The 25,002-nt window shown below is 36.6% G+C and overlaps 3 protein-coding genes across 3 annotated transcripts in view; 1 reads left to right on the top strand and 2 right to left on the bottom strand.

The window, feature by feature from the left end:
- The window catches only part of LOC107552794 (tumor necrosis factor receptor superfamily member 5), an 11,144-nt gene extending 3,878 nt beyond the window's left edge, over positions 1-7,266 (top strand). The window contains exon 6 of the mRNA XM_016234790.1: positions 6,775-7,266. Within this exon, the coding sequence (XP_016090276.1) occupies positions 6,775-6,944 (170 nt within the window). The 3' untranslated portion in view covers positions 6,945-7,266. The remainder of the gene's footprint in view (positions 1-6,774) is intronic.
- Positions 7,267-9,882: 2,616 nt separating this feature from the next.
- rbp5 (retinol binding protein 1a, cellular) lies at positions 9,883-13,695 on the bottom strand. The gene is made up of 4 exons (XM_016234870.1): positions 13,653-13,695; positions 12,510-12,694; positions 12,242-12,343; positions 9,883-10,491 (listed from the first exon to the last, which is right to left on the bottom strand). Exons 1-4 carry the CDS (start codon positions 13,693-13,695, stop codon positions 10,483-10,485), a joined length of 339 nt encoding a protein of 112 aa, XP_016090356.1. The 3' UTR covers positions 9,883-10,482.
- Positions 13,696-13,734: 39 nt separating this feature from the next.
- Positions 13,735-23,185, bottom strand: LOC107552793 (tyrosine-protein phosphatase non-receptor type 6-like). The gene is made up of 12 exons (XM_016234789.1): positions 22,955-23,185; positions 20,741-20,857; positions 20,137-20,262; positions 19,009-19,105; positions 18,797-18,876; positions 18,545-18,691; positions 18,246-18,380; positions 17,585-17,739; positions 16,989-17,056; positions 15,687-15,838; positions 14,978-15,051; positions 13,735-13,846 (listed from the first exon to the last, which is right to left on the bottom strand). The coding sequence occupies exons 1-12, from the start codon at positions 23,183-23,185 to the stop codon at positions 13,771-13,773; spliced, it is 1,458 nt and encodes a 485-aa protein (XP_016090275.1). The 3' UTR covers positions 13,735-13,770.
- Between the last annotated feature and the right edge of the window lie 1,817 nt (positions 23,186-25,002).

Here is a 25,002-nt window from a genome sequence, read left to right as displayed (position 1 = left end):
ATGTACAACGTTCAAACTAGGCTGCTTATGTTGAAGTGTTTGGGATGTAACTTTTAATGATGAGACCTTTTTTGTAATCAGGCTCTCAAAAAGTATATAACAATTTGGATATAGATTTATCGGCCAACATATCGGTTATCGGCTTTCAAAAATAAAGAATAATCGGTTATCGTATCGGCCAAAATTTTCATATCGGTGCATCCCTAGTTGTGTCTCAAGTTGTCTTTAGTTGTGTCTCAACTAAAGACAGTAGTGTTGTTATTCACCTCATTGTTGATTCAATTCAGTTCAATAGCAGTGTCGATGTTGCTTCTGAAAGCATTTTTATATATTTAACATCAGTAACACTGTATCAATAATATTTCTAAAGCTGTGACCTGGAAATCTTTCAGATAACTTCACACAGCATTCTAGAATCTCACCAAACATTCCCACAGTACAGATTAAATACAGTCAGGAGAGTTTCGAAATAAGCAATACCATATTTTATGACTTCAACTATGGCTTTGCATCACTGTATAAATCATTATGAAGTTTCCTTTGGTCTCTTCTGATCTTATCAACTCACAGACAAAAGGAACGAACCGCATACATGTCGTCTTACATTGCATGTCAAATAACCTAGTAGGTTTAGCTGTTTTGGCCTCCCACGACTCCCACACTTTCCTCCTGCACTTAATTTGGTGGGGGCGATAAAATCTTTGATGTCTCTGCTAAACATGGGGTCTGAATCACATACTGTTTTAAAAACCAGTCATACTGTGACAACAGGTAGAAGTTCCGGTTTGTACAGTAATCAGCTTTTCTGGTCTAATCTTTTAAGACAAATTTACAAGAAACTGTTTACACCTGACCTGGACGATTTTTAATATTTAAAGTGTTTGTTTGAGTTCATTTAATGCTTTTGAAACAGAAATGCTAAGACAGACCAATCATTTGATCTAAAATGCAGTAAACCAGTATTTTGAAATATCATATTACTATTACAATTTAAAATAACTTTTCTATTTGAATATTTTCAGATGTAATGTATTCCTGTGATGGCAATGCATGCTGAATTGTCAGCAGACATTACTTCTGAATATCTGAATATATGTGAATGTAATTCATATTATTAAAGAGTTTAAAATATTTCAGTTAAAAAAAGACACAAATTATTAAATATTGAGATGTTTAGCCAATCAAGTCAAGTCACCTTTATTTGTATAACACTTTATACAATACTGGTTGTGTCAAAGCAGCTTTACAGTGTCAAACAGGAAAATAGTTTGTCAATAATGCAAGAAGACAACAATCTAAAGTCCAGCTAAAGTCAGTTCATTAATGATTCAGTGATGTCATCATCCAGTTCAGCGCTCTTCCAATAGTGTCTGTGCAATCAGCCAAGCATCCCCAACTAAGCAAGCAAAAGGCGACTGTGGCAAGGAACCAAAACTCCATTAATGGCAGAAATGGAAGAAAAAACCATTGGATAAACCAGGCTCAGTCGGGGGGCCAGTTCTCCTCTGGCCAGACAAAACCAGCATGGCATGGTTTAATTCCAGCCTGCAACACAGGTCAAATTGTGCAGAGGACTTTTCTGGTTCCTGTGGTCTTGTGCGATGGTCGTGGAGGTGACGAGGTCTTCGCAGTGGATCTGTCTCTGGGGCGCATCTAGTTGACATGGTCTCCGCTGACATTCAGGGCTGTAGAGGTCTTCTCTAAGTGCTGATCTAGGTGCTCATCTGATCTGGATATGGACTGGATCTAGGTGGCTACGGAGACCATCTGATCTGGGTACAGACTGGTGACCTCGGAATAAGAATGAAAGAGACTAATATTAGCATAGATACCATTCTTCTTACGATGTAACGAGTACATCGGGTGTTATGGGAAGTGTTCCCGGTTCCGGGTTGACCTAATTAATGCAGCCTAACAATCCTTTAATGGATTTGAATTATAGAAATGTGATAGTGTATTATGTGTATGCCAAGTTAAAGAGATGGGTCTTTAATCTAGATTTAAACTGACAGAGTGTGTCTGCCTCCCGAACAATGCTAGGAGAGTTTGGGCGCTAAATAGGAAAAGGATCTGCCGCCCGCAGTTGATTTTGATATTTTAGGTATTATCAAATAGCCAGAGTTTTGAGATCACAGCGGACGTGAAGGTATTTTCAGCGATATGAGCTCGCTCAAGTATTAAGGAGCTGCTAAATAGGAAAAGGATCTGCCGCCCGCAGTTGATTTCGATATTTTAGGTATTATCAAATAGCCAGAGTTTTGAGATCACAGCGGACGTGAAGGTATTTTCGCTCAAGTATTTTCAAGTGAAGTGACATGTGGCCAAGTATGGTGACACATACTTGGAATTTGTGCTCTGCATTTAACCCATCCAAGTGCACACACAGTAGTGAACACACACACTGGGCAGTCATATTGCTGCCATCAGCCATCAAGTGCTTTGTTTAAGGGTCTCACCTCAGAAGAGAGCACTGTACATTCACTCCCCCCACCGACAATTCCTGCCAGACCTGAGACTCAAACCCACAACCTTCAGGTTACAAGTCTGACTCTCTAACCATTAGGCCATGACTGCCCGAAGTGAGAATCATACCCCTAGACCAACGTGTTGTGTTGTTTGTCTCAATAACCAGTCTGTATCGTCGTTATCTCAACTTTATTAACGCACTCTCGCGATCCTCTCTCATTCCCACCCCTTTATTCTCGCGATATCACTACACTACATCCCTCCCTTTGTTAGTATTAGAAACTTTTGTTTCAACCACTTTGTTACTATTACTCTGAACACAATATACTACTATATTGTTTCAATCCAAACTGACTAAAATGTCAACAAACATACTCAAACATTTACATAATCATGTTCTTGAAACGAGCAGGTTTCTTAATCACTCTACCACTACAGGTTGTCAAAGGCTTGCTGGTGTCTGGTACTGTAACAGAAGAACTCTGTGGCTCTTTTGAGGAATCTGACTTGACACCTGTCTCTTGAGTTGCTTGATCACTTTGTATTTCTGCAGGTTCTGGTATGTTAATCTCCAGCTGAACAGGAACATGCCGAATGTGCTTCACATTTCTCACAATCCTAGCGCCATCCTCTACATTGACCATTTTAAAGGAATTGTCTGATGTGTGCCTCAGCAGTACATAGCGAGTATCTCTATACTTCGAGTCCAGCTTACCATCTTCCATACTCGCAACATATACAATGTCTCCTAACTTAAAGTTGTGTTCTTTGGCTCGTCTTGTCATGTCTGCGTACTGTTTCATTTTCTCATTGTAACTTTTATGATGACTTTTAATGTCTTTTGTTTCTCTTTTGTCTGTTATGAGACTAGGCAAGTTCGTACGCACATCTCATCCAAACATCAGATAAGCTGGTGTCTCACCCGATGCTCTATGTGGTGTGGATCGATGGGCAAGAAGAATCTTTGAGAGATCTTCTCTCCAGTTCCTTCCCTCACTTTTATCTTTCTATTTTACCGTTACTTTTGGGGTAGTAAGGTGAGGCCTTAATGTGCTTAACTCCACTAGTTCTCAGAAATGCTTCGAAGACTTTACCGACAAACTGCTTCCCGTTGTCAGTGACTACTTCCAAGGGATACCCAAATCGGGCAAATATTCTCATAATTTCCTTGGTAACGGTCTCAGAATTAATGTCGGAAATGACTACTGCTTCAGGATATGATGTGTAGTAGTCTATAACAGTGAGTATACAGACATTCTGAATAGGACCCACCAAATCAACACCTATCTTGGTCCACGGTCTGGGTGGTAGTTCTAATGGATGCAGTGGTTGATCTTCATTCAAGGGTTGATTCAGAACACACGCATTACAGTTTTTGACCAGTCAAACATCCAGTTTTTGACCAGTTCAACATCCATGTCCATATTAGGCCAATAGAATTTGCTTCTCAAAAATTGCTTTGTGCGAATTACACCTGTATTTCGTGTGCAATTTTCAAAGCTTGCTAAACCAGCGTGGAAGGAAGAAAAATCCTGTGTCCCCGCAGCAAAAGACCATCATGGGTTGACAACTCATCTTTCAAGCAGCGTTTGTATGGATGTAGGCTTTCAGGAATTGTAGCAGGCCACTGTCCTCTCTCCACTATGGAAATCAGCTGCGTCAAGGTAGTATCTTCTATTGTAGCTCAATACCAAGTATTGAGGCAGATTTACTTTTCAAATGGATCATCAAAAATCCACAAGTGCCTAAGAATGAACGTAACTGTGCAACATTTTCGGGTCTGGGAGCGTTACAAACTGCTTCTATCTTTCGTGGATCTGGTTTTATTCCATCTGCTGTGACAACATGACCCAAAATCTCAATCTGCTTAAGTCCAAAGAAAATTTTTCTTTATTCAAGGTCAGTCCTTTTTCTTGGAATCTTTGAAAAACATTTCTCAGTCTTTGCTCCAGCTCATTTTCAGCAAACACGACCACATCATCCATGTAGCACACCACACCTGGCATCCCACATAACATGGAGTCCATGGCTTTCTGGTATGCTTCAGGAGCACTGGACAATCCGAATGGAACCTTCCTAAAACAGTAGCATCCCCGGTGCATAATGAATGTGGTCATTTGTCTGGATTCAGGTGCCAGATCAACTTGCCAGAAACCCTTACGGGCATCCAGTTTTGCAAACACCTTTGCTCCCTGCATTGCTTGCAGTATACTGTCTATTGTTGGCACTGGGTGTCTTTCTCTTACCACCGCTTTATTCACTTCTCTCAGATCTGCATAAAGTCTTACTTCTTTAGTGTCTTTTTTTTTGGAATGAGAAGAATGTTTGACACCCATTCAGAGCCTTCGTGCACTTCCTCTATGATGCCATCTTCCAGCATTTTGTCCAGCTCTTGATTCACAGCCTCTACCATCAGGTAGGGTACTCTCCTTAAAGCTTGAGCTACAGGTGTGACTTTTTCATTCACTGATATTTTATGGCTGTAACCTTTGATTTGTCCCAGTCCTTTAAACAAGGAGTGATATTCAGCCTCAAGTTTCAAAAATCTTTCTGGCGAATTTTCAATTGCAGCGACCTGGTCTGTGGTATTCAGAATCTTTAAGTCAAAGCATGACCGTCTTCCTAACAGTGGCTCAACACTTCCTTTGATTACAAAAATATCTTTCGTGACATTATCCTTCCATTGGAAATGTGCTTTAAAAAATCCCACGCAGTTGAGAGTGTGCATAGTCTGCTTTGTGCATAGGCGAATAATTTTCTCTTTGTTTGTTTGAGTTCAAATTTTTGTGCAAACAATCTATGATACAGTTCTTCTCCAATGAAATTTCTTCCACTTCCTGTATCTATAACCATCTTCAGCCTCTGTCCATTAACTCTTATGGTCCCTTTTCCTTCTGGATCAATTGAATACACAAATTCATCAGAATCAGAATGGTCATGTACAGCTCTCACTGGTTTGTCTTTGTGGTCTGACTTGTCTTTGACCTTGTATTTTTCATTTTTATACTCCTGTGAGTTGTTTTTCTTTTTGCAAACACGCGCATGATGACTGGCTTTTCTGCAGTACAGGCAAGTTGCTGATTTTGCCCCACAGTCATCTGCTTTGTGTCGCTGTTGTTCTTTTCAAATCACCCTATGCTGGCATTTTGCTGTTTCACTTTTGCATTGGGAGCTCTTGTACCCTTCGTGAAATTAACGTGATTGTCTTTTTCTTTTATATTGTTTTCTGAAAGCACTTTAGACTCTGCTTGGGCTGATTCAAAAATTCTAGCAACAGTTAATGCTCTTAACAACGTAAGCCCTTCTTCCTGCAAGAGTTTCTCTTAATTGTCTATGTGCACATTTCTCTACAAGTTGATCTCGTATCATATTGTAACAGTTCTATATTGAATTACTGTTACTGTAGTTTGAATCTTGGGACCCGGGAGATTCACGAAAATCCTCTGCACTGGAGCACCAATACAATGCAAAAAAGTAGCGCGTCTTACCGCATCGGCAGCATTGATAGTTCCACTGGCCAACTCAAAGAAATTGTAAGAGACTTTCCATGTTTTGTATTCTGCATACAAATCCGAAACTCCGAGGTTCAATGGAATAGGTGGTGATAACTGAGCCTGTACGACATTTATCGGCGGTGCTCGTGCAACGGCCTCTTCGCCCTCCATGCCACCCCCCCCCAATTAAAAAGACTCTCGCGATCCTCTCTCGTTCCCACCCCTTTATTCTCGCGATATCACTACACTACACAACGAGCCAAGTATTGAGGAGCTAAACCATTCAGGGCTTTATAAGTAATTAGCAAGATTTTTAAAATGTATTCGTTGTTCAATAGGGAGCCAGTGCAGAGTTGACAGACCCGGGCTAATGTGGTTGTACTTCCTGGTTCTAGTAAGAACTCTAGCTGCTGCATTTTGGACCAGCTGGAGTTTGTTTATTAAGCGCGCAGAGCAACCACCCAATAAAGCATTACAATAATCTAACCTTGAGGTCATGAACGCATGAATTCATGTTTCTGCATTTGACATTGAGAGCATAGGTTATAATTTAGATATATTTTTAAGATGGAAAAATGAAGTTTTACAAATGCTAGAAAGGAAAGATTGCTATCAAATAGCACACCCAAGTTCCTAACTGATGACGAGGAATTAACAGAGAGCCATCAAGTGTTAGACAGTGTTTTAGGTTATTAAATGCGGAGGTTTTTGGTCCAATAATTAAAACCTTTGTTTTTTCAGAATTTATCTGTAGGAAATTACTAGTCAACCATCCAATCACTGATTAATAATTTTCCTTTTTTTTTCCCCTCAGTTGGAAATTACCCAGACATGGACAGCAGCATACAGTGTGATGGATTTATGCCAACGATGACAATGTCAGAGAAATACGGCCCCTCAGCTGCCTCAAATGGATATACAGACAGCATCACGTGCCACTTGAACTATCAGTCGGAGCCACAGGAGTCTGAATGGAATGATTAACTTTGGCACATGAACTTCCTATTAACCTGACAATTATCTATATAGTGTTTTTTTTTCTACCAGTGAAGAAGCTTTACTTCTTTTCTGGTAGAATGTGTAAATAACTTATTTTTTATGGGAAAATATTTAATTGAATACACTTCACAAAACAATTCGCAATTGACACCGTAGACTTGGTAACTTTTCTTTACAGACTTGTAGTCCGAATTATTTTCCACCATTCTGTTTCACTAGCGAAGCCCACAATCACTCAGAAGTACGTACTTGACCACAAAGCAAAACATGTGCCGTTTCTCAATATGCGTTCTAGTCTGTTCTTGTGGACTTGTGAAACATCAGTCGTTGCCCAAGTACTGTTCCAATTCAAAAGTCTTGTCCAAATACCCACACTTGCGGGCTTTACTTGACTACTTCTATGACGTATTTCCTGTATTTGGCCCAAGTGTTCAAGTGAGCATGAAGACCACAAGTGTGTGTCGAACTTTTCATTACCTGATGGGACACACTTGTAGTGTTGTAAAAATGCAAGTGTTTACAGAGCTTTATTTTAATTTAAAATCAACTTCTAAATGTCTGTTCAGTAGTCCCTATAACATGACCATTTTAATGTGTGGTGCTTCTAATTAAGTGATAAAAAGCTGTTGCAAATGTTGTACAAAATAAATATCACCACTACTCGCCTTTGCACCAATAAAACGTAAAAACACTGTTTTCTACCAAATTATGTGTAATATCTAATTATTATATGAATATTTCACTTGCATTGGAAAGGTTTCCGTGACCTCTCGCGAGATCTCGGCAAAAGCCACTAAGCCTCGAATAGTGCTCCGGAGCGGTATTCGAGAGAGTGTGCTTGTTTTCACGACCTGGGACAGTCTTGCGCACTTACTTCCTGTCGCGCGCACGCGCTCACAATGTGGCCAAGACCGCAAGTGTGGGTATTTGGACCATAGACATGTCTATGATTTGGACAAGGGGAAAGTTCACATCTAGTTCAATATCCCAAGGATATACAGTTCAAATCCCCGGATGTCAGTTCAAATCCCCGGATGTCTTCTTGCTCCGCCCGTTTTATCAAGGATGCGTCCAGAGGTGAAAGTACACTGCTGTTCCATTTGCAGAATTACCGGACTTGTGTCCTCCCATCGCCAGGAGTTCGCTACTCCCGAGTCGAACTTACGAAGTCCAAAATACCGAGGACGCAACTCCGAACTTTGCCTACTTGGTATTGAGAAACGGGTGTTTCTCAGCTTGTTCTGTTCTCTACTGCTGAAACAGCTGAATATTACGTTACCAAGTCTATTATCGCCCCTTAGTGGTAAAATGAAGGAATTGCAAGGAGGAGGGCGTTTCATTTTTCACTGTCTTGTTGAAATGGACCATGGTTTCATATAATACCGTTAAAAAAAAAAACTTACCTAGGCTGCATTTATTTGTTTTATTAAAATATTATTCTAATTTAAAGTAACTTGAGCAACTTTGAATACATTTTTAATTGTATACAAAAGCTGAATTTTCAGCCGCCATTAGTCCAGCCTTCAGTGTCACATGATCCATCAAAAATTATTTTGTTGATTTGGTGCTCAAGAAACATTTTTTATTATCATCAATGTTAAAAAGAGTTGTGATGCTTATATTTTTTTATTATGTATTATGATGAGGATTTTTTTGATAAATAGAAAGTTTAAAAAAAATCTAAAATTATATCTTTACTGTCACTTTTGTTCAATTTAATGCAAACTTGCTAAATAAAAGTATTGATTTTTTTTTTAAATAAATCTTACTGTGCCCACACTTTTGAACGGGTGTGTTATAATGAAAAACAAAATATCTCGATATTTTCTGGAATTTTGTCAATAACGATTAGACATTATTTTGCGTCATTGTGCTGGTACTTTGGCAGGTTTAGGACTGCCGTGGACAGCTGACTGCCAAAGCTTTTGATGTACTTCATATTCTGTGCAGAGGTTATTAGCAGGAGTAAAATAAATTAAATTTTCCAATAAGTTTAAATTGATTTGACCTTTTATGGGCATTTTACCTTTATAATGCAATTTTCTAACCTAATTAAATGTATACATCATCTTCTGTGTGAAATTCCTAAATTTAATCAATAAATTAAAACCGTAAGACACTATAGCGCTGTGACCAATCAAACTAAATCAGTATCAACAAATTGAAACATTTGTGTTTGCAATGCAAAGATGGCACAGAATCTGCATCTGAAGTGGCATTTGGATGCATTAAAACGGACTGTTTAAGACATGAATGCATTTAACCTGCAGTTACAAATGCACAATTAATGTTTTGATGTTTTAAAAAAACGATGCATAGGCCTAATGATATTTAAAATGATTTGGGCTAGGGCTTTGTTTGAAACTATTTTCATTGTCAAAATACAGCAAAAACAAGAACTGTGTTCTAAACTGTAAGCCACTTAATTCTTGTTTATTGAACTGTTCATCAAATCAGTTTGCAATCGTGCTGATATTTGGAGAAAAACGTCACTCTTCGTGTGATATATCAAATGATATAAATATAAAAAAACAAAAAGTCAATATTGGGGGAATTTTTGCCCCCTTAATCTTGCATTTTGGGGGAAGTCTAAAAGTATTTTAATAGATTACATCACGCAGTGAAATCGAGAACTCTAAAAAATGTGCTCACACAGTAGTCTAACCTACATCATGTAGTGTATGCAGGTGCACTCTCTGGGTGTATTTTTGTTTGGTTTTTGTTATATACTCAACAATTACGATATTATTGTATTTAAGGGGGTCTGAATACTTTCCGTACCCACTGTATATCACACACCCGTAGATAGATAGATAGATAGATAGATACTATTGTGTGTACTATTATTAGTATTGCAATTCGCATTGGCATCAGTAGCTATAGTATTCTTATAGAAATAAATTCATTCAAACAGGATTTTATGGTAATATAAATGGTTATATTTTAGAGTGGACAAATCTACATATTTCAGACCACAGGTATTTCAAAACTTTTAGACAATGTTTGACTACTGCATTTAATTAAAATGCTATCACACAGATTTATCAAATCCATTATTTACCAATCCAATAGCAGGACACTAGACATTAAATAGAATTTAGGAATCAAGCATTCAAGTTGCACTTGACTAGCTAAACCACTGACTGATTTAATCATTACTTCTGCTTACTGTAAACATATCTGCATAATACAATATTAGGGTGCCATGAATCTAGCCTGATCCATATTTTACAGTACCATTCATGAATGTTCACAGAGGGCAACAGGGCTCTATTGTCGTGATCTCATTTAACCTTTGCATTTAAACTTTGAACCAATTTCTTCATTTGTAGTCTCCATTTAAACACTATTTGTTGCAGCTCAGGGACAAATCACTGTTGCGATATGGCCTCTTTCTGAACCCTGAGCGCTAAGAACAATCTGAGCTCAAAACCCCCAACAAATGGCCCCTCTATTTCTCTCTCTCTTCTCTCCATCCTCACTCAGCCTTCTTAAAGACTTGCTTGGCAGTGACATCCAAAGTTTACATCTCCTGCAGAGAGAGAGAGAGAGAGAGAGAGACGTGACAGAAGAAAAAAGGATGAAGGACATTGTGAGATGCATAGCCCAGTTGTTAAAGATTCGATTGGGTTTAATCCAAGAACTAGGGATGTTACTCAACTCACGATTTTGATTTCACAATTCGATTTGATTCATGATTTTTTTTTTATAAAATGAGATTTAAGACAAATTATAAATTAAATGTGTCCTTTTATTATTGCTTGGACAAAATACTGTACGTTCCTTTGTGAAATTGAAATATAACACTATAATAATATAGCACTTGTAAATTATTGCTCTTTTGTTGGTTTTGATTGCTTCTATTGTCCTCATTTGTTAGTCGCTTTGGATAAAAGCGTTTGCTAAATAACCAAATTTAAATATAATGCAAATGTAAATAACAAAAATAAATAGAAATTTTCAAACAAGCCCCAAATCAAATAAATAAGTAACACAAATAAAAGAAATCCCTTCATATAAACAAACTAAGGCTTTGTCTGTGATCTTTGCATTTAAAATTAGAACAAATTATAAATAAATGTGTCCTTTTATTATTGCTTGGACAAAATACTGTACATTTCTTTGTGAAATTATAATATAGGCTAACGCTATAATAATATACTAACATAGCACTTGTAAATTATTGATCTTTTGTTGGTTTTGATTGCTTTTATTATCCTCATTTGTTAGTTGCTTTGGATAAAAGCGTTTGCTAAATAACCAAATTTAAATATAATGTAAATGAAATGAAATTTTAAAACAAGCCCCAAATCAAATAAATAAGTAACACAAATAAAAGAAATCCCTTCATATAAACAAACTAAGGCTTTGTCTGTGATCTTTGCATTTAAAATTAGAGGCAATCACTGCATTTTAATCATGATCCAAACAAAGATGCTGCATACATGCAACATGAGCAGTTTTTAATCTAAATTACATTGTACAATTTCGAAATTTGAAGCAAAAACAGAATGGTTTGACTTCAGTTTTGTGAAACTATGCATAAAAAATATCTGCATGAAACAGAAACAGCAGACGAGCTGAATGAGACGCAGATTCACTCTCTGCCAGCAGGTGGCGCTTAATGCATTTCCTTGGTTTCCGCTGTAAACAAAGCAGCGCTGCACTTATGAACTTTAATATGCATTATACAGAGGCAAGAGGAAAAGAAAAAATACCATCTAAACTTTTCTGAAGACCGTAAGTTCCCCTCAGACATGCATTCATATAAACTCCTACCCCTAGTTGAATCGCGATTTGCTTAGAATCTCAACCAATTTGAATTGTCACATATTTAAATCGATTTTCAACCAGCTCGCGGTTAATTGTTACATCCCTACAAAGAACTAAAGACATTCAGAGAAGGTCCCATCACCACCACGCTTCTGAATAAAGCCTTGATTTCCAGGTTGGTTCATTGAAACCATTCCTAAAATGAATGTACTGTTTCTTTAAATGAAAAGAAAAGTTTTTTTTTGATGTAGTTCTTTTTCAAAAAAAAGTCTCACCCTTTCAAAGGCTGCATTTATTTGATAAAAGTAAAATAACAGTAATATTGTAAAATATGATTACAATTTAAAATAACAGTTTTCTATTTTAATAAACTTCATATAGTTTAACAAAAACTTTTAGTCAAGTTTTACATTTAAGTTACTTTATATAATTGTCCTCCACACACAGAATAATACATATACAGTATATAAAGCAGTTTTCCTGGCCCAGGACAAACCCTGTTTGCTTACCAAATGGAGGAGGTTTCCTTCTAGCCAGTGTGTCCAGCCTCTGCCCTCTTTCTCTCCTCGCTGCACGCAGATCAATTTATCACCATCCCAATTCACTGTGGTCTGAAACATATGGAGAACATTATCCATTAGCGCCACACATACCACACTTTCCCACACTCCTTTGTCTGGCTGATGTTACTTTTAAAGGGGCCTGTGTGTTTCTCACAAATACATTACAAATGGGTAAACTAGGAAAAAATATATATATAAAAACACACACACACACCTGGCACTTTCGCCCATCGACTGGTCCCAGGTCCTCAGTGAACTCCTGTCCCAAAGTGAAGTCCATGTCAAAGTTCTTAAAGGTGGTGACTGTCTTAATCTTCATTTTTCCAGTGTTCACATCGTGTTCAATATGTTTGCTGGGTTTCAGAATGCAGACGACTTTCCTTAATGCATAATTAACATCTGATGCGGAGAGAAAGAGAGATTAAACTATTAGCACACTTAAGAAAATTATGTCATTATTTACTTAACCTCATGTTGTTCCAAATGGTATTTTTTTTTCTACAGTGAAGAAATACTTTTCAGTACAATGAAATCAATCTGAATCAGTTGAGCAAGTTCCAGTCTAAAGGATCTGTTCTGAAATAAGAATGATCTGGAGTTCAACTCACTGATTCAATGATCTGGTCACACTCGCAGTGGTAAAAGAAGATTATCAGTGAAAAGCAGCTTGCGTTTCAGTTTGTTCCGTCACTCAGAGCTACTGTATGAATTCAGGAGATTTGGAATATAATGCATGAATTGTGTGAATCGCTTTTATGATACTTTCATGCTGATTTTAAGTTTGAATGCTCCATTATTCCAAATGCATGAAAAAGAGTGACAAACAAGTTACTGAAAATAACTTTTCAATAACTTTTTTCACAAAAGAAAGTCAGTCAAAGGCTACATACAAGTTTGGAACAACATCATTTTTATTTGTCGGTGAACTAACCCTTCAACACCATGTATAACATGATGAGACAAGCATTACAAGGTCTTATCCAATGAATATGGATATGATAAAGGGTTCAGGGACAAATTCAGACATGTCTTCACTTTTCCAATTGTATTCTTCACAAACTAAATTGCTATGATCTCGTTAAGGCTTTCTTCCCCACGGCAAGAAGATGATTGGGCTGTATTTCACTACATTCACCCAGATTAAAAGAGGTATATCATCTTCATGTTCACAGATGTTTGAAGGCAGGTGGAAGAGGAACATCACAGTCAACACAAGCATCAAGTTACAATCAAAGTGAGTCACAGTGGTTCGTACTGAATAGACTCTTTATATACTACAGCAGTTCACTGATTATAAGCTCTTATACTGCTGAACTGAGAAAAAAATAACAACAACATAAAATATATTGTTGCTTACCCAAAGCCGCGAGATATTCTTCAAAATGTTCCTGCGAAACCATGTGAAAATGTATTTTAAAATAAGCTGTACAATCATGAAGCAAAATAACATTTAATCTTCTTTCTTTTTTCTTTTATCATTTCCTGACAGATCCACTCTTCTTATCTTTCTTTCCTTTTGCTCCCAGATTCTCATAAACATCTTCATTTTTTCTGAAAAAAGGGAAAAAGAAAAGAAATCAGTATAACTGATTAGTCACTAACTTACAGTAGTCATCATAACCCATCCCAACTTCTAGAGGAACAAAGGAGTGAATGAGTTTTCAATGTTTCAAAGTTTTAATGTTTTTGTCGGCAGCTTGAGCTATTAACTGACCCAAACCACAAAAACGTGAGAAAGAGGCTTGCCAAACATTGTCCAGTAAGCCAATGATTAGTTCAACTCTGTGATTAGAGCAAGATCAAACTGAAACAATACCAGATCTGAGATATCCAATATGCAACTCAATCCTTCCCTTTCTCTTTCAATGGGATATTGCACAACTAAGGCTTCTAAAAAGCTTGTGTAAGCAGATGGCCGTGTGACTGAGAGATCTTTGAACGGCCTACTTAACAGGTCATCGGTTTGGGAAAGATAAGGGGATATGAGAGGAATGTTTCTGGATGGTTGTGGGCAGGGTGCGAACTACTGGGGAGCTAGGGGGAGCTCGGCTCCCCTTAATAAGTCATAGGCTCCCCTGAAAACGTGATTTGTGAAATTTTGGGGGGTCTCAAAAAATATTGACAATGTGTTATTTTGACATGCAATTTCAGTTTTGTGTAATGTGATCATTGTGGATTATTATGTGTAAAATTGCAAAAAATATCGTTCATTCGTGCATGATAAAGATAACTATACATGCTATTCTTGTCATGAGCATCAAGGTGTGGGGGCGCTGCGGTGCAAATTCCACTCATGTTTAGTACATGTTAACTCAAAGATTCGTAGAAAAAATATAAACGTTGGACTCTGTGGTCGATTCTGTGTTAAGGTAAGGCATGTTATTTGCAATTAAGTGTTGTGGCTGGGTTGTTCTAGGTCTGCGTGACTTTCGATGTCTTAGGCCTTATTATGGTATTCTTCTGTAGCCTGATGACGACTAACTTTACGTTAACCGTTGTTCATGTGAACTCAAAGAAATGTGAACCCCCCCCATAAAAAAAAACAAGAAGGCTCCCCCACTTGCACATGAACCAAACCGTTATTTTTTAAAAATCAAGTGGGCTCCCCCAAAGTCCACGGTATAGTTTGAACACTGGTTGTGGGAGTATTTGAGAATACACTACAAGCAGAAGTCTACTTACTTCGCAGAGGCTTTGCGACTGGCCTTCAGGTGTTTAGGCTGAATTGAGAGGTTTCCATATTCGGTTTCTGTTTCCTGTAACAGAAAGTAAAAAAAAAATCAATAGCAATACTAAGTACAACAGAGGGGAAACACAGGATATCAGTCTTATCTTCCCTTTTTACAGTGTTGACTTTGATAAGATATTGCATGGGAACCGTTCTGAAAGCAAATGGATATACTATCTTTCAATAGTTTGGGGTCATATACTCACCAAGGCTGCATTTATTTGACAAAAAAATACAGTAAAATACAGTAAAAACAGTAATATCATGAAATATTATTACAATTTGTAGTAACTGCAGGCTTCAGTGTCACATTATCCTTCAGAAATCATTCTAAAATGCTGATTTGCTGCTTAAGATACATTTCTTATCAATATTGAAATCAGCTGAGCTGCTTAATATTTTTGTGGAAACTGTGATACACTTTTCTTCCAGGATCCTTTGATTAATAGAAAGTTTAAAAGAACAGCATTTCCTTGAAATAGAAAGCTTTTGTTGTAAATGTATTTACTGTCACTTTTTATTTAATGCTTCTTTGCTGGAAAAAGTATTAATTCCTTTAAAAAAAATCTTACTGACCTCAAAACAAATATTGGCTTAATTTCCATTTATTCATTTTATTGCATTTCAGAAACCTCTCACCACGATCCTCAGCCATTTTCTTACCATGACAGCCCTTCGTGTGAGTTTAGTCGACTCTATATACTGTAGCACAGCCAAGTAGATGAACTTGTACTGTGCTTCGGTTTGCACCATGCCAGACCTCTGTTCTCTAACCATCTGAATACACTTCTGGATGTCGATGTCACTGTCCAGACCTGACAAAAACAACATCTTTAGATTCATTTGCAAAAACTGCTAGCATGTTTGATCCAGGATCTAGGCTGAAGTACCACCCTGAGGTGTTCATGTGAAATGTGGTTGCAACATCTAAGAATAAGCCTATTATAAGATTATAAGACTAACTGTATTGATTTGTGTAAAATATCTGGACTATTTAAAAGGGAAGCATATTAGCTAAACATAATGTAGGTTCCAGAAAGCCTGAGGACATTCGCAGGTTATAATGATTTAATCAATCTGATTGCACTGCATTAACCCTCAGTTGCAATAGTTTTGCCATGGTAACGTTCATTAATGTTTTGATATAAAGATGAATACTGAAACAGTACTGACCTTTCTAGAATGTTTTTAAGTTTAAATAAAATTGTAAACTTCTCATTAAGAGCTGGACTTAATTCAAAACTAGGATTCACAGGATTCCAGAGGTTTGAGTAAAATCAACCTAAATACACTAATTTCTCTACTGAGTTGAGAATTTATATATGTTTACGCATTTAGCAGACACTTTTATTGCATTCAAGGTATTCATTTAATGAGTTCATCAGTTCTCAGGGAATCGAGCCTATGACCTTTCACGTGATGTTGCCATAGAATGGTACCATGAAGATATTACCGGGACAATCCCTAAGGATTTAAGTGCTTTTCTGAAGGGTACAATGGCTACAAAGGGTACAATATTTAGCCTCAGCGGGGAACTGAACCAGCAACCTTCCAGATACCAGGATGCTGACTTTTTAAAGCCTCACAGAAAGCAGTTTTTTTTCATAGTGTGTCCACACGAACGCGGTTATTTTTAAAACCGCAGCTTTTTCTACATGGTTAGGCCTGAAACCGAACATTTTTGAAAACGCCTGCCAGGGTGAAGATTTTCAAAAAAAAAATCTCCGCCTACTGGAGACTTTTTCAGGCTTCTGATTGGCCAGCATGGCTTTACGGTTGAGATTATATCGCCATCTGTTGGTTTGGCATGCTCTTGACAGCGCTTCATAGCATGGGTTTGCGTTTTCATGTGGACAGACATTTTTTTTAAAAACGAAAGAAGGAAAAACTCATAAATCCCCATGTACGTGTGGACATGGCCTAAGAAAACATCAAAAACCTTAATGCAGAGTGATATAAACTCACCTTTAGCATCAATGGTATCTATAAGCATGTCGATCACCACAATGGTTCCTGTTCGTCCGATACCAGCACTGCCAAAACACATTAAGCAACAAATAACTGAAGCTATCTCTTCAAGCTTGCAGAGGTCTTGAGACACTGAATATCCCATAGCACATTAATACTAAAGAGTAAACAAACTATTAATTTAAAGATTTAGAGTGGGAATTATGGGATCATGAAAAGTTCAAACATGTGATTACGAAATGTGTGTGACAACTGCTTAAACCTCCCTGCCTAGACTGTCATTACTGTATTACATTTCTTGCCAAGACATGAAATGTACTACACTACACTACCTGCATATGTTAAATTATCTTTACTTTTTAGAACAATTTGGAGTAACCAGTTGACTACAAAAAGAGGAATTATGGCTTTTCCCAAAGATGTAAAATGGAAGATAAACAGCATTTAAACCGGCATCAGTGTTCAATGCTGCCCATAAAATGTCAAGAATATTCAGATGTATATTTTATGGACATCTGAAATAGCATGTCTTATGCTCATGATGCCCCCAAGCGGTGGATGAAGTTATAAGAGGCTCTTTTGTGAGTAAGTACCTGCAGTGGATGATCATGGGTCCAGTTGAAGACAGTTCGTGCTGTTTGATGTTGACCTGCTCCAGAAAGCTAAGCACTCCACCAGGCTCTTGCGGCACGCCGTGATCAGGCCAGCTCAAATATTGGTAGTGCCAAATGGTGCGAGTTGGCTCTTTCTGGTATCAGAAAAGTAAAGAATTTCTGGTTTAGTTTTACTGGTTTATATATATATATATATATTTGTCTGGCTTGTTTTTACAGATAATTTTAATGTACATTGTTAGTTGTAAGAGTTAGTGTTCAAGAAGAACTCAATACAAACTGCATTTTAAAATGAATATAAATTTCCATTTTTAGGCAGTCAAGTCTTAATTTTTAAGTTTTTTTGTGGTTGTTCGTAAATTTGTCAAAATCCTAAAATTAAAGTCCTAAAGTGGTCTTACCTTTTGACTTTTTGATCTAGCCATAATGCAACTGCTGTGTTTGTCAATAACAGAAGGGCCATATTTTAAAGAGACAATACTCTTTTCTTCAGACGGTTTTATCAAGGCAAAGGTATGAAATGCATTGAAAGAGAATGAGATATAGGGACAGAATCTGGGCCGCAGGTGCTGTATGCAGAAATGTGGTGTGTGCTTGTGTGAATGGTTGCACAGAGGTATTGAAAAGACAGTTTTCTTACCCGATGTGGTGCTGTGAGCTCCATCACTCTGATCTTGTAATCAGCGGCATCCTTCTCAGACAGTAACGTCACCACATATCTGCCTGCTTCCTTTGACTCTCCTTCAGTAGTTGGCCAGTATGGCACACACTTATTCTGCAGAGGGCGCATGTAACAAAAAAAAAGGAACTGTATATTTTTAGACCTTGAAATGTTACATTAACAGTCAAGAGATGTTCTACTAATAATACTACTAAATAGAAAAATAGAATTAAAAATAGAATTCATTATAAATTGGAAGAAGGTCAACAATTACTAACCCGTCCTTTTTCAACCTCCCTTGTTGTCATGACAATTACTCGTGACTCTTCTTGCCATACCATTTGCCAGAAATCGTTTACAGTTGTTAAGAGGCAGCCTTGACAAGCAATGTAAACTTTCTGGTCATTAATATCCATTAATTTGTTCTGTGAGCAAAGATATATAGAAAGAGTGGAGGAGAGAAAAGAGAGGGTTTAACGAAATAATTTGAGAGATTTATGATTATGTTGTGATTTAAGTTGTGGACGTACTATAACATAGTTGGCATTGATGTAATCAGAGCCGACAACATTGGGATCTGCGTTTTGCAAGGTAACCCTAGTTTCATCAACTGAAAAGAGAAGAAATTAGAATATTTATTATAAAAACTGTCTAAATCTATGCAACTTATCACTACTAAACTTATATTTCATTTATATATCTTTCAAAGAAATACTGCGGTGTGATCAGATTCATTGCTCACAGGGAAGGATGTTCTTATATCTGTTTTTGCTTTTGTTTTCTGGTCTCATTCCTTCATCTCTGTTCTTCGTTACCTTAGTTTCCAACTTCTGCAATGCCTGCAAGCAGAAAAACAGATTTATAGATCAGAAATAGCACAGATAGTACGAGAAATTAAGATAGAAAGTACAAATGAAGTAGCTCTGAACTGTTTAGATGTGGTCTAACCTTACTACGGTATGGACGTACTAATTTTAGCAACAGTTGATCAAATTCTTTTTGCCAACCCATACTAATTGTTATAAGTACAAAAAAGTCATAAAAAATGCATGAATTGACTTTAATCAGAAGCTCATGTAAATGTAGATGTGAAAAAAACTGATAGCAATAAAACATATGCCTGCGACTTCATGTCTTTTTGTCTTTTATGTAATAAAACATGAAATAAAAAAAATGTAAAAACACAAAATTAAAAAAATAAATCTATATTTAATTTCCTAATTTCTTAAATAAATCCAAATAATTATCTCTTAAGATCTAACTGTTTTGAAAGATCAAAAAGTGGGCCAAAGGCAAAAATGGATTATGCCGAGTGGGAAATACAGCCTCTGTTGTGGCCTAAGAGACTACAGGCTGCTGTTAGGAGGTGTGAACTTGTTAACTCCAGCCTGCAGACCCAAAACTACCACACAAATCTTTCAAAACTTGTGTGGGATTAAACCTTTTTTTACTTACATGAACTAATCTGAAGAGTTTTAATATTATTCAATTTTCCATTCCATTTATTTTATTTATTTATTTTCTGTTTTTGCAATTGTGGTTTCTCCTAGGCAAGTTGATGCTCTCGTTGATTCAATAACATAAAACCTGACAAAAATGGTATCATAAATATGATTTGTTTAGCTCAAATCGTGTCTTTTTTAGGCTGGTCCATAGTATAAAACAGGTTATTTTAACTGAAAAGCAGGAAGTCCATATTAAAATATTTCAATTTATTTTCTTTTAAGTAGCAGCTGCAATACTTTCAAAATAGTTATTTTCCAAATAAATCCCACAATGTGTTCATCAAATATTGCTGTGCTTCTAATGCATTAACAACTTGTGATTCATCTACAGCAGGTGGTGAAAAACCTTTAAACATGCCACTCACATCAAACTCTTCCCAGAACCCAGCTTTTATCTTTTTATCAGCCCCGTCCATGTTATCTGAGGTCTGGCCGAGCTGCTTTACTCTGCTCTCAATATCAGCTGCGTTCAACCTTGTGGAGTAATAAGGCTGAGGAAAAGGGTAGACACCAAAACAAATGCAAACAGGGAGAAGAGTAAGACATCAACACAGACAGACAGAAAAGAGTAGGAGATAGACAACAGAAAGAAGGAGAGAGACAGACAGAAAGGGCGAAGATTAATCACAATATTAAAAGTGCTTCCCACAGTTCTTTGTGATGTGCCATTTTGTCACACTAATAAATAACTCTTTTTCACAGATATTCTCCAGTCAAATCTCTTTACCTCAGCAGAACAGATGCTCTTAGTTTCAGCTTTCTTACAACATTTTTAAAAAGGTTTTAGATCAAAACATTTCAGCTTAATTTCTCAAAATGTATAAGTTAACATGACCAAACCTAACAGTCAGTTTCCACAGTGCTGTGGTTAATACCAGTAGCTGATTAGTTGCTGATGCTTTTGTTGAACATCTTGCTTGACATTTATGTTGGTATGAAAAAACCCCTCTCATTACAAATGTTCCTTACCTGTCTGAGGTAAATCATTGTCCCAGACAACTCCTCAATACCAGAGCGTTTGAAATGCTCCACAAGGTCTGCCAATGTGTCAAAAATGTCTTTACCACCAACTGTGTAACGGTCATTCTGAAAATCAACATGCATAAGAAAATAAAAGTTAACCAGTCAGTTGGATTCATACTCAAGGGTAACATGGGGTTCACTGGCACCTTAACTGGATGCCAAAATTGACCTCCAAATAGTTATTAAAATTGTTCAAATATAAAGACAAGACAGTTATGTATTTTTCTGTTTAAAGAAACATTTATACTGTGTGAGAAAGCATACAGGTGCATCTCAATAAATTAGAATGTCGTGGAAAAGTTCGTTTATTTCAGTAATTCAACTCAAATAGTGAAACTCGTGTATTAAATAAATTCAATGCACACAGACTGAAGTAGTTTAAGTCTTTGGTTCTTTTAATTGTGATGATTTTGGCTCACATTTAACAAAAACCCACCAATTCACTCTCTCAACAAATTAGAATATGGTGACATGCCAATCAGCTAATCAACTCAAAACACCTGCAAAGGTTTCCTGAGCCTTCAAAATGGTCTCTCAGTTTGGTTCACTAGGCTACACAATCACGGGGAAGACTGCTGATCTGACAGTTGTCCAGAAGACAATCATTGACACCATCTTGTAAAGCATATGTTTTCTTTAAAACCAAACATTTTGAATAGGTTTGCTTGAAAATTTGCTAATGCTATCTTTATCAAAAAAGTAACACCTAAATGGACGTTCGGATTTTATTTGAATAGTACAACCTGTGAGAATGCTCTTTCATTCAACTTTAAGTAACATCACCAAAACGGCAACACAAAAGCTTTCTGTGTCTTTAAATCAGATTAACAGAAGCTGTCCACTGGTGAGAGCTTACATTTTCTTAGATAAAATAGGGTTAGCATAGGCTGATTTAAAAGGTTTAAGGCCTTAACAAAATTGTTTGGTTCTCTGAGCTGATTAGAACCGTCTTCACAGAACACAGTTTGTTCTGTTAATCTGCTCAGAGGGCAACCACGCAACAACAGTGTTTTGTCTGCTTTGAACCTGACTAAAGCACATATGCACATACCAGTGGAATAATAAACAATTGACAGGCAGTGCGTTGACCTGATTTTCCCTTGGTCATATTCTTCTACCATTCATTTCAACAGCACAACAATAGTGCTTATTTAGAGCCCTGAGTGGAGCATGACCACCCCCGCTGCCATTTATTCACACACACTCATGACTCAAAGTCCAGCTGCGTTTTTCAGGTAAGCGCAAGCATGTGAATCAATGTCATAATGTGTGTACCATATGTATTTAAATGCTTTACTGTTCCTATCTTTAAGTATGTCAAACATGTGTATGTGTATGTATGTCAAACTGTGTGAATCTGTACAAATGACATGTGTATATCTGTCAGAGTGCAAAATATATTGCCAGTTAAGCAGGTTTATTTATTTGTTTATTTTTGTTATTTCATCACCATGGAGTTATACATTTCTATCTGACATTTTTTCCCAAATTGAGTTATTCACAAATTCTTATTCTGTGACAACCTCTTTACATTATGTAATTTTTAAAGTTGTGTACATTTTGGAACTTTTTTATTTAGAAAGCAAAAAGGTGTGGAATGCAAACATTTTGCAGCTCAATATCTCAAAACGACTCAGAATGCAGATAGAACCTTACAATTCCAAGGTGATGTTCCAGACCTGTATGATTTTCTTTCTTCTGTTGAACACAAAAGACCATATTTTAAAGAATGTGTGTAACCAAACAGTTGTTGGTCCCCACTGACTTCCACAGTATGGATTGTTTGGTTACCCACATTGTTCAAAATCTCTTCTTTTGTAACAAATTCAACAAAAGGTTTGGAACAATTTGAGGGTGAGCAAATGATGACAGACTTTTCATTTTTGGGAGAACTATCCCTTTAAATACTGTGTCGTTGATCAAGTTGTTAAGATCTATACAAAAGTACATTCTTAACTAGATCCATTATTCTATTCTATATCTAAATGACCAATAGTGCCCTTTGAAACACTCTTAAACAAAATCAGCATAAATCCTATTCATTTTGTGATTACTTTATATTGATAAGGGGCAACACAGAAATGTTTTATATATATATATATAATGCAAATTAATTGAGAACATAGAAAAATACATTCATGTATGAGCACAAGCACTTACATTGCACATGATCTTGATGTGGGAGACCCTCCTACCAGCACTGGTCATATCATCGGTGAGCACAGACAGAACAAAGTCTCCTGGTTTGGAGAGCGACTCCCTCACCAGGAACGTCCCAGGCTCATCACGCTCACGGAGCAGCTTCTCAGCATTGGGACCTGGCAAGTGGCCATGGTACCACCTGAAGATACAAAAACAAAGGGGGAGAAAGTAGGTGTTAGATGTTCTCATAATAGAAAAAAGTTAAAAGTTGTAGTAAAACGTACTTTGTTATTTATATATGAATAGTATTTCCTGCATGCATAACATTAATTAATTGAGGTCTCTGAGGCAAACAAACCAGTCAAGGTTTAAAGGACTAAAAATAAAAAAGAAGAGCCAAATGCAGCTGCACCACAAACCAATGCAGCCATGAACACAAAAACAAGAGACTGAACATTTATGTCACATCTATATTTCCAGTGTGCATATGTTTATTATCAATCCATTTTTGGATCCTGATGCAAAAGTATGGCAGTCCTCACGCTCTAGCATACTAAAATTTTAGTTAACAATTGGGCTCAGTTCTCAATTTCTACATCTTAGCTTCCTGTACTGTGGTCGGAAAATTTTCTGATGACAAGATTTCTTGACTGAGACTTTGGTGTATTTTTAGCTTGTCCTTCCTTCTCTCTTCTCTTGAGAAAAAAAAGAGAGGCTTGCTAAATCACCCTTCTGGGGGTTCTTCCATGATTGCTCTTTGACAATTACAACCGGTGAATTATGATTTTGCTGCTTCTGAATAATAATAAATGTAAAAAATATAAATAAATAATCATGTACTTTATCATTATATTCTTAAATGAAAAACATTTATGATAACAAATACAACTTTAACACTAATAAAAATAAGCAATTGCTAATATAATGTCAATGTCAGTTTCATTTATATAGCACTATTAAACACAACCAAAGTTGACCATTGTGCTGTAAAACAAGTTAAATAGAAAATGGCACACTACAAAACAGACTATAATAATTGATAAAACAGTACAGTATCATACTAAAATACAGTGCAATGATGCTTTATCACTTGTTGTATGCCAACAAAGCCTCAAAAAGATAGGTTTTTATCTTGGACTTAAAAACAGACAAAGAAGGAGCAGATCTAATAGAAATAGGCAAGTCATTCCAGAGACTGGGGCAGCTACCAAAAGGTGGAGTCACCCCTACATTTATAATAGTGTAATTTATATTTTTAGTTGACTACATCTTGTTAATGCAAATCTTAAGTTCTCTGTCTTTACTAAACATATCCATATGACCAAAAGTTAAGCATATGTGACTGGAACACATATCAGCTGGACAACTGTCTTATTGTTAAGACACCATGTCATGCAATCAGACATCTTTGTGTTTCTAATCATCAACAATCAACAATATTTTCAGTGCATCTCAATCTTTTTAGATTTTTATTATTTTTATTCTTGCTCTTTTTAATGTTTTCAATTTTAGACTGGTCTTGTGATCAAAGTTACAGGCTCATTAAACAATATTTTATATGAATGTCAAATGTATATACATTACACTATCTGTCATTGCAAATTCTATTCCAAGGTATCATAACTTGCGTGATATACTTCACCATAGAAACTCTTATGTGTAAGTCTCTGGTGACCATGTTCTACACTTAAATTCACTCTTTCAATGAAAGTCAGTTGTTCTGGACCCCAGTGACTTTCACAGTATGGCCAAAAACAGTTGAAAGATTTCAGAAAACATCTTTTTTGTTACGCAGAAGAAAGTAAGTAATACAGGTTTGGACCGACATTAGGGAGAGTAAATGATGACAGAATGGTTTGTTTTTTTACGTGATAACTTTCTCATTAAATATCTCTAAATTCTAGAAAATACCAGAAAGAATGTTCCAGAAAGTTCTATGGTGTTAAAACCATGACAAAAAACACACTCTGGGGCAGTTGGTAACACATAAACAAAGTAAGCCACTGTAACACTTTTATGGGACAAAAATGTCACACTGAGTTTGCCTGTGACTTCAGTTTGCATAC

This window comes from Sinocyclocheilus grahami, unplaced genomic scaffold (genome assembly GCF_001515645.1).
Source record: "Sinocyclocheilus grahami isolate Dianchi unplaced genomic scaffold, SAMN03320097.WGS_v1.1 scaffold459.1, whole genome shotgun sequence".
Taxonomy (NCBI): domain Eukaryota; kingdom Metazoa; phylum Chordata; class Actinopteri; order Cypriniformes; family Cyprinidae; genus Sinocyclocheilus; species Sinocyclocheilus grahami.
Note: the sequence above shows the minus strand (reverse complement) of the source record. Positions and strands in the feature narration are given on the sequence as shown.

What these genes read in the sequence shown, in the direction of transcription:
- rbp5 (XM_016234870.1), bottom strand. Translation starts at nt 13,695, where the DNA reads ATGGTTTCGCAGGAACATTTTGAAGAATATCTCGCGGCTTTGG. An exon ending in AGAATATCTCGCGGCTTTGG is followed by an intron (nt 12,695 to 13,652) that starts GTAAGCAACAAT and finishes TCTCCGCATCAG; the next exon opens with ATGTTAATTATGCATTAAGG. An exon ending in TCGATGGGCGAAAGTGCCAG is followed by an intron (nt 12,344 to 12,509) that starts GTGTGTGTGTGT and finishes CATATGTTTCAG; the next exon opens with ACCACAGTGAATTGGGATGG.
- LOC107552793 (XM_016234789.1), bottom strand. Translation starts at nt 23,185, where the DNA reads ATGAGAACATCTAACACCTACTTTCTCCCCCTTTGTTTTTGTATCTTC. An exon ending in GGGAGGTTGAAAAAGGACGG is followed by an intron (nt 18,381 to 18,544) that starts GTTAGTAATTGT and finishes CGCCCTCTGCAG; the next exon opens with AATAAGTGTGTGCCATACTG. An exon ending in AGCTCACAGCACCACATCGG is followed by an intron (nt 17,740 to 18,245) that starts GTAAGAAAACTG and finishes TTCTGATACCAG; the next exon opens with AAAGAGCCAACTCGCACCAT.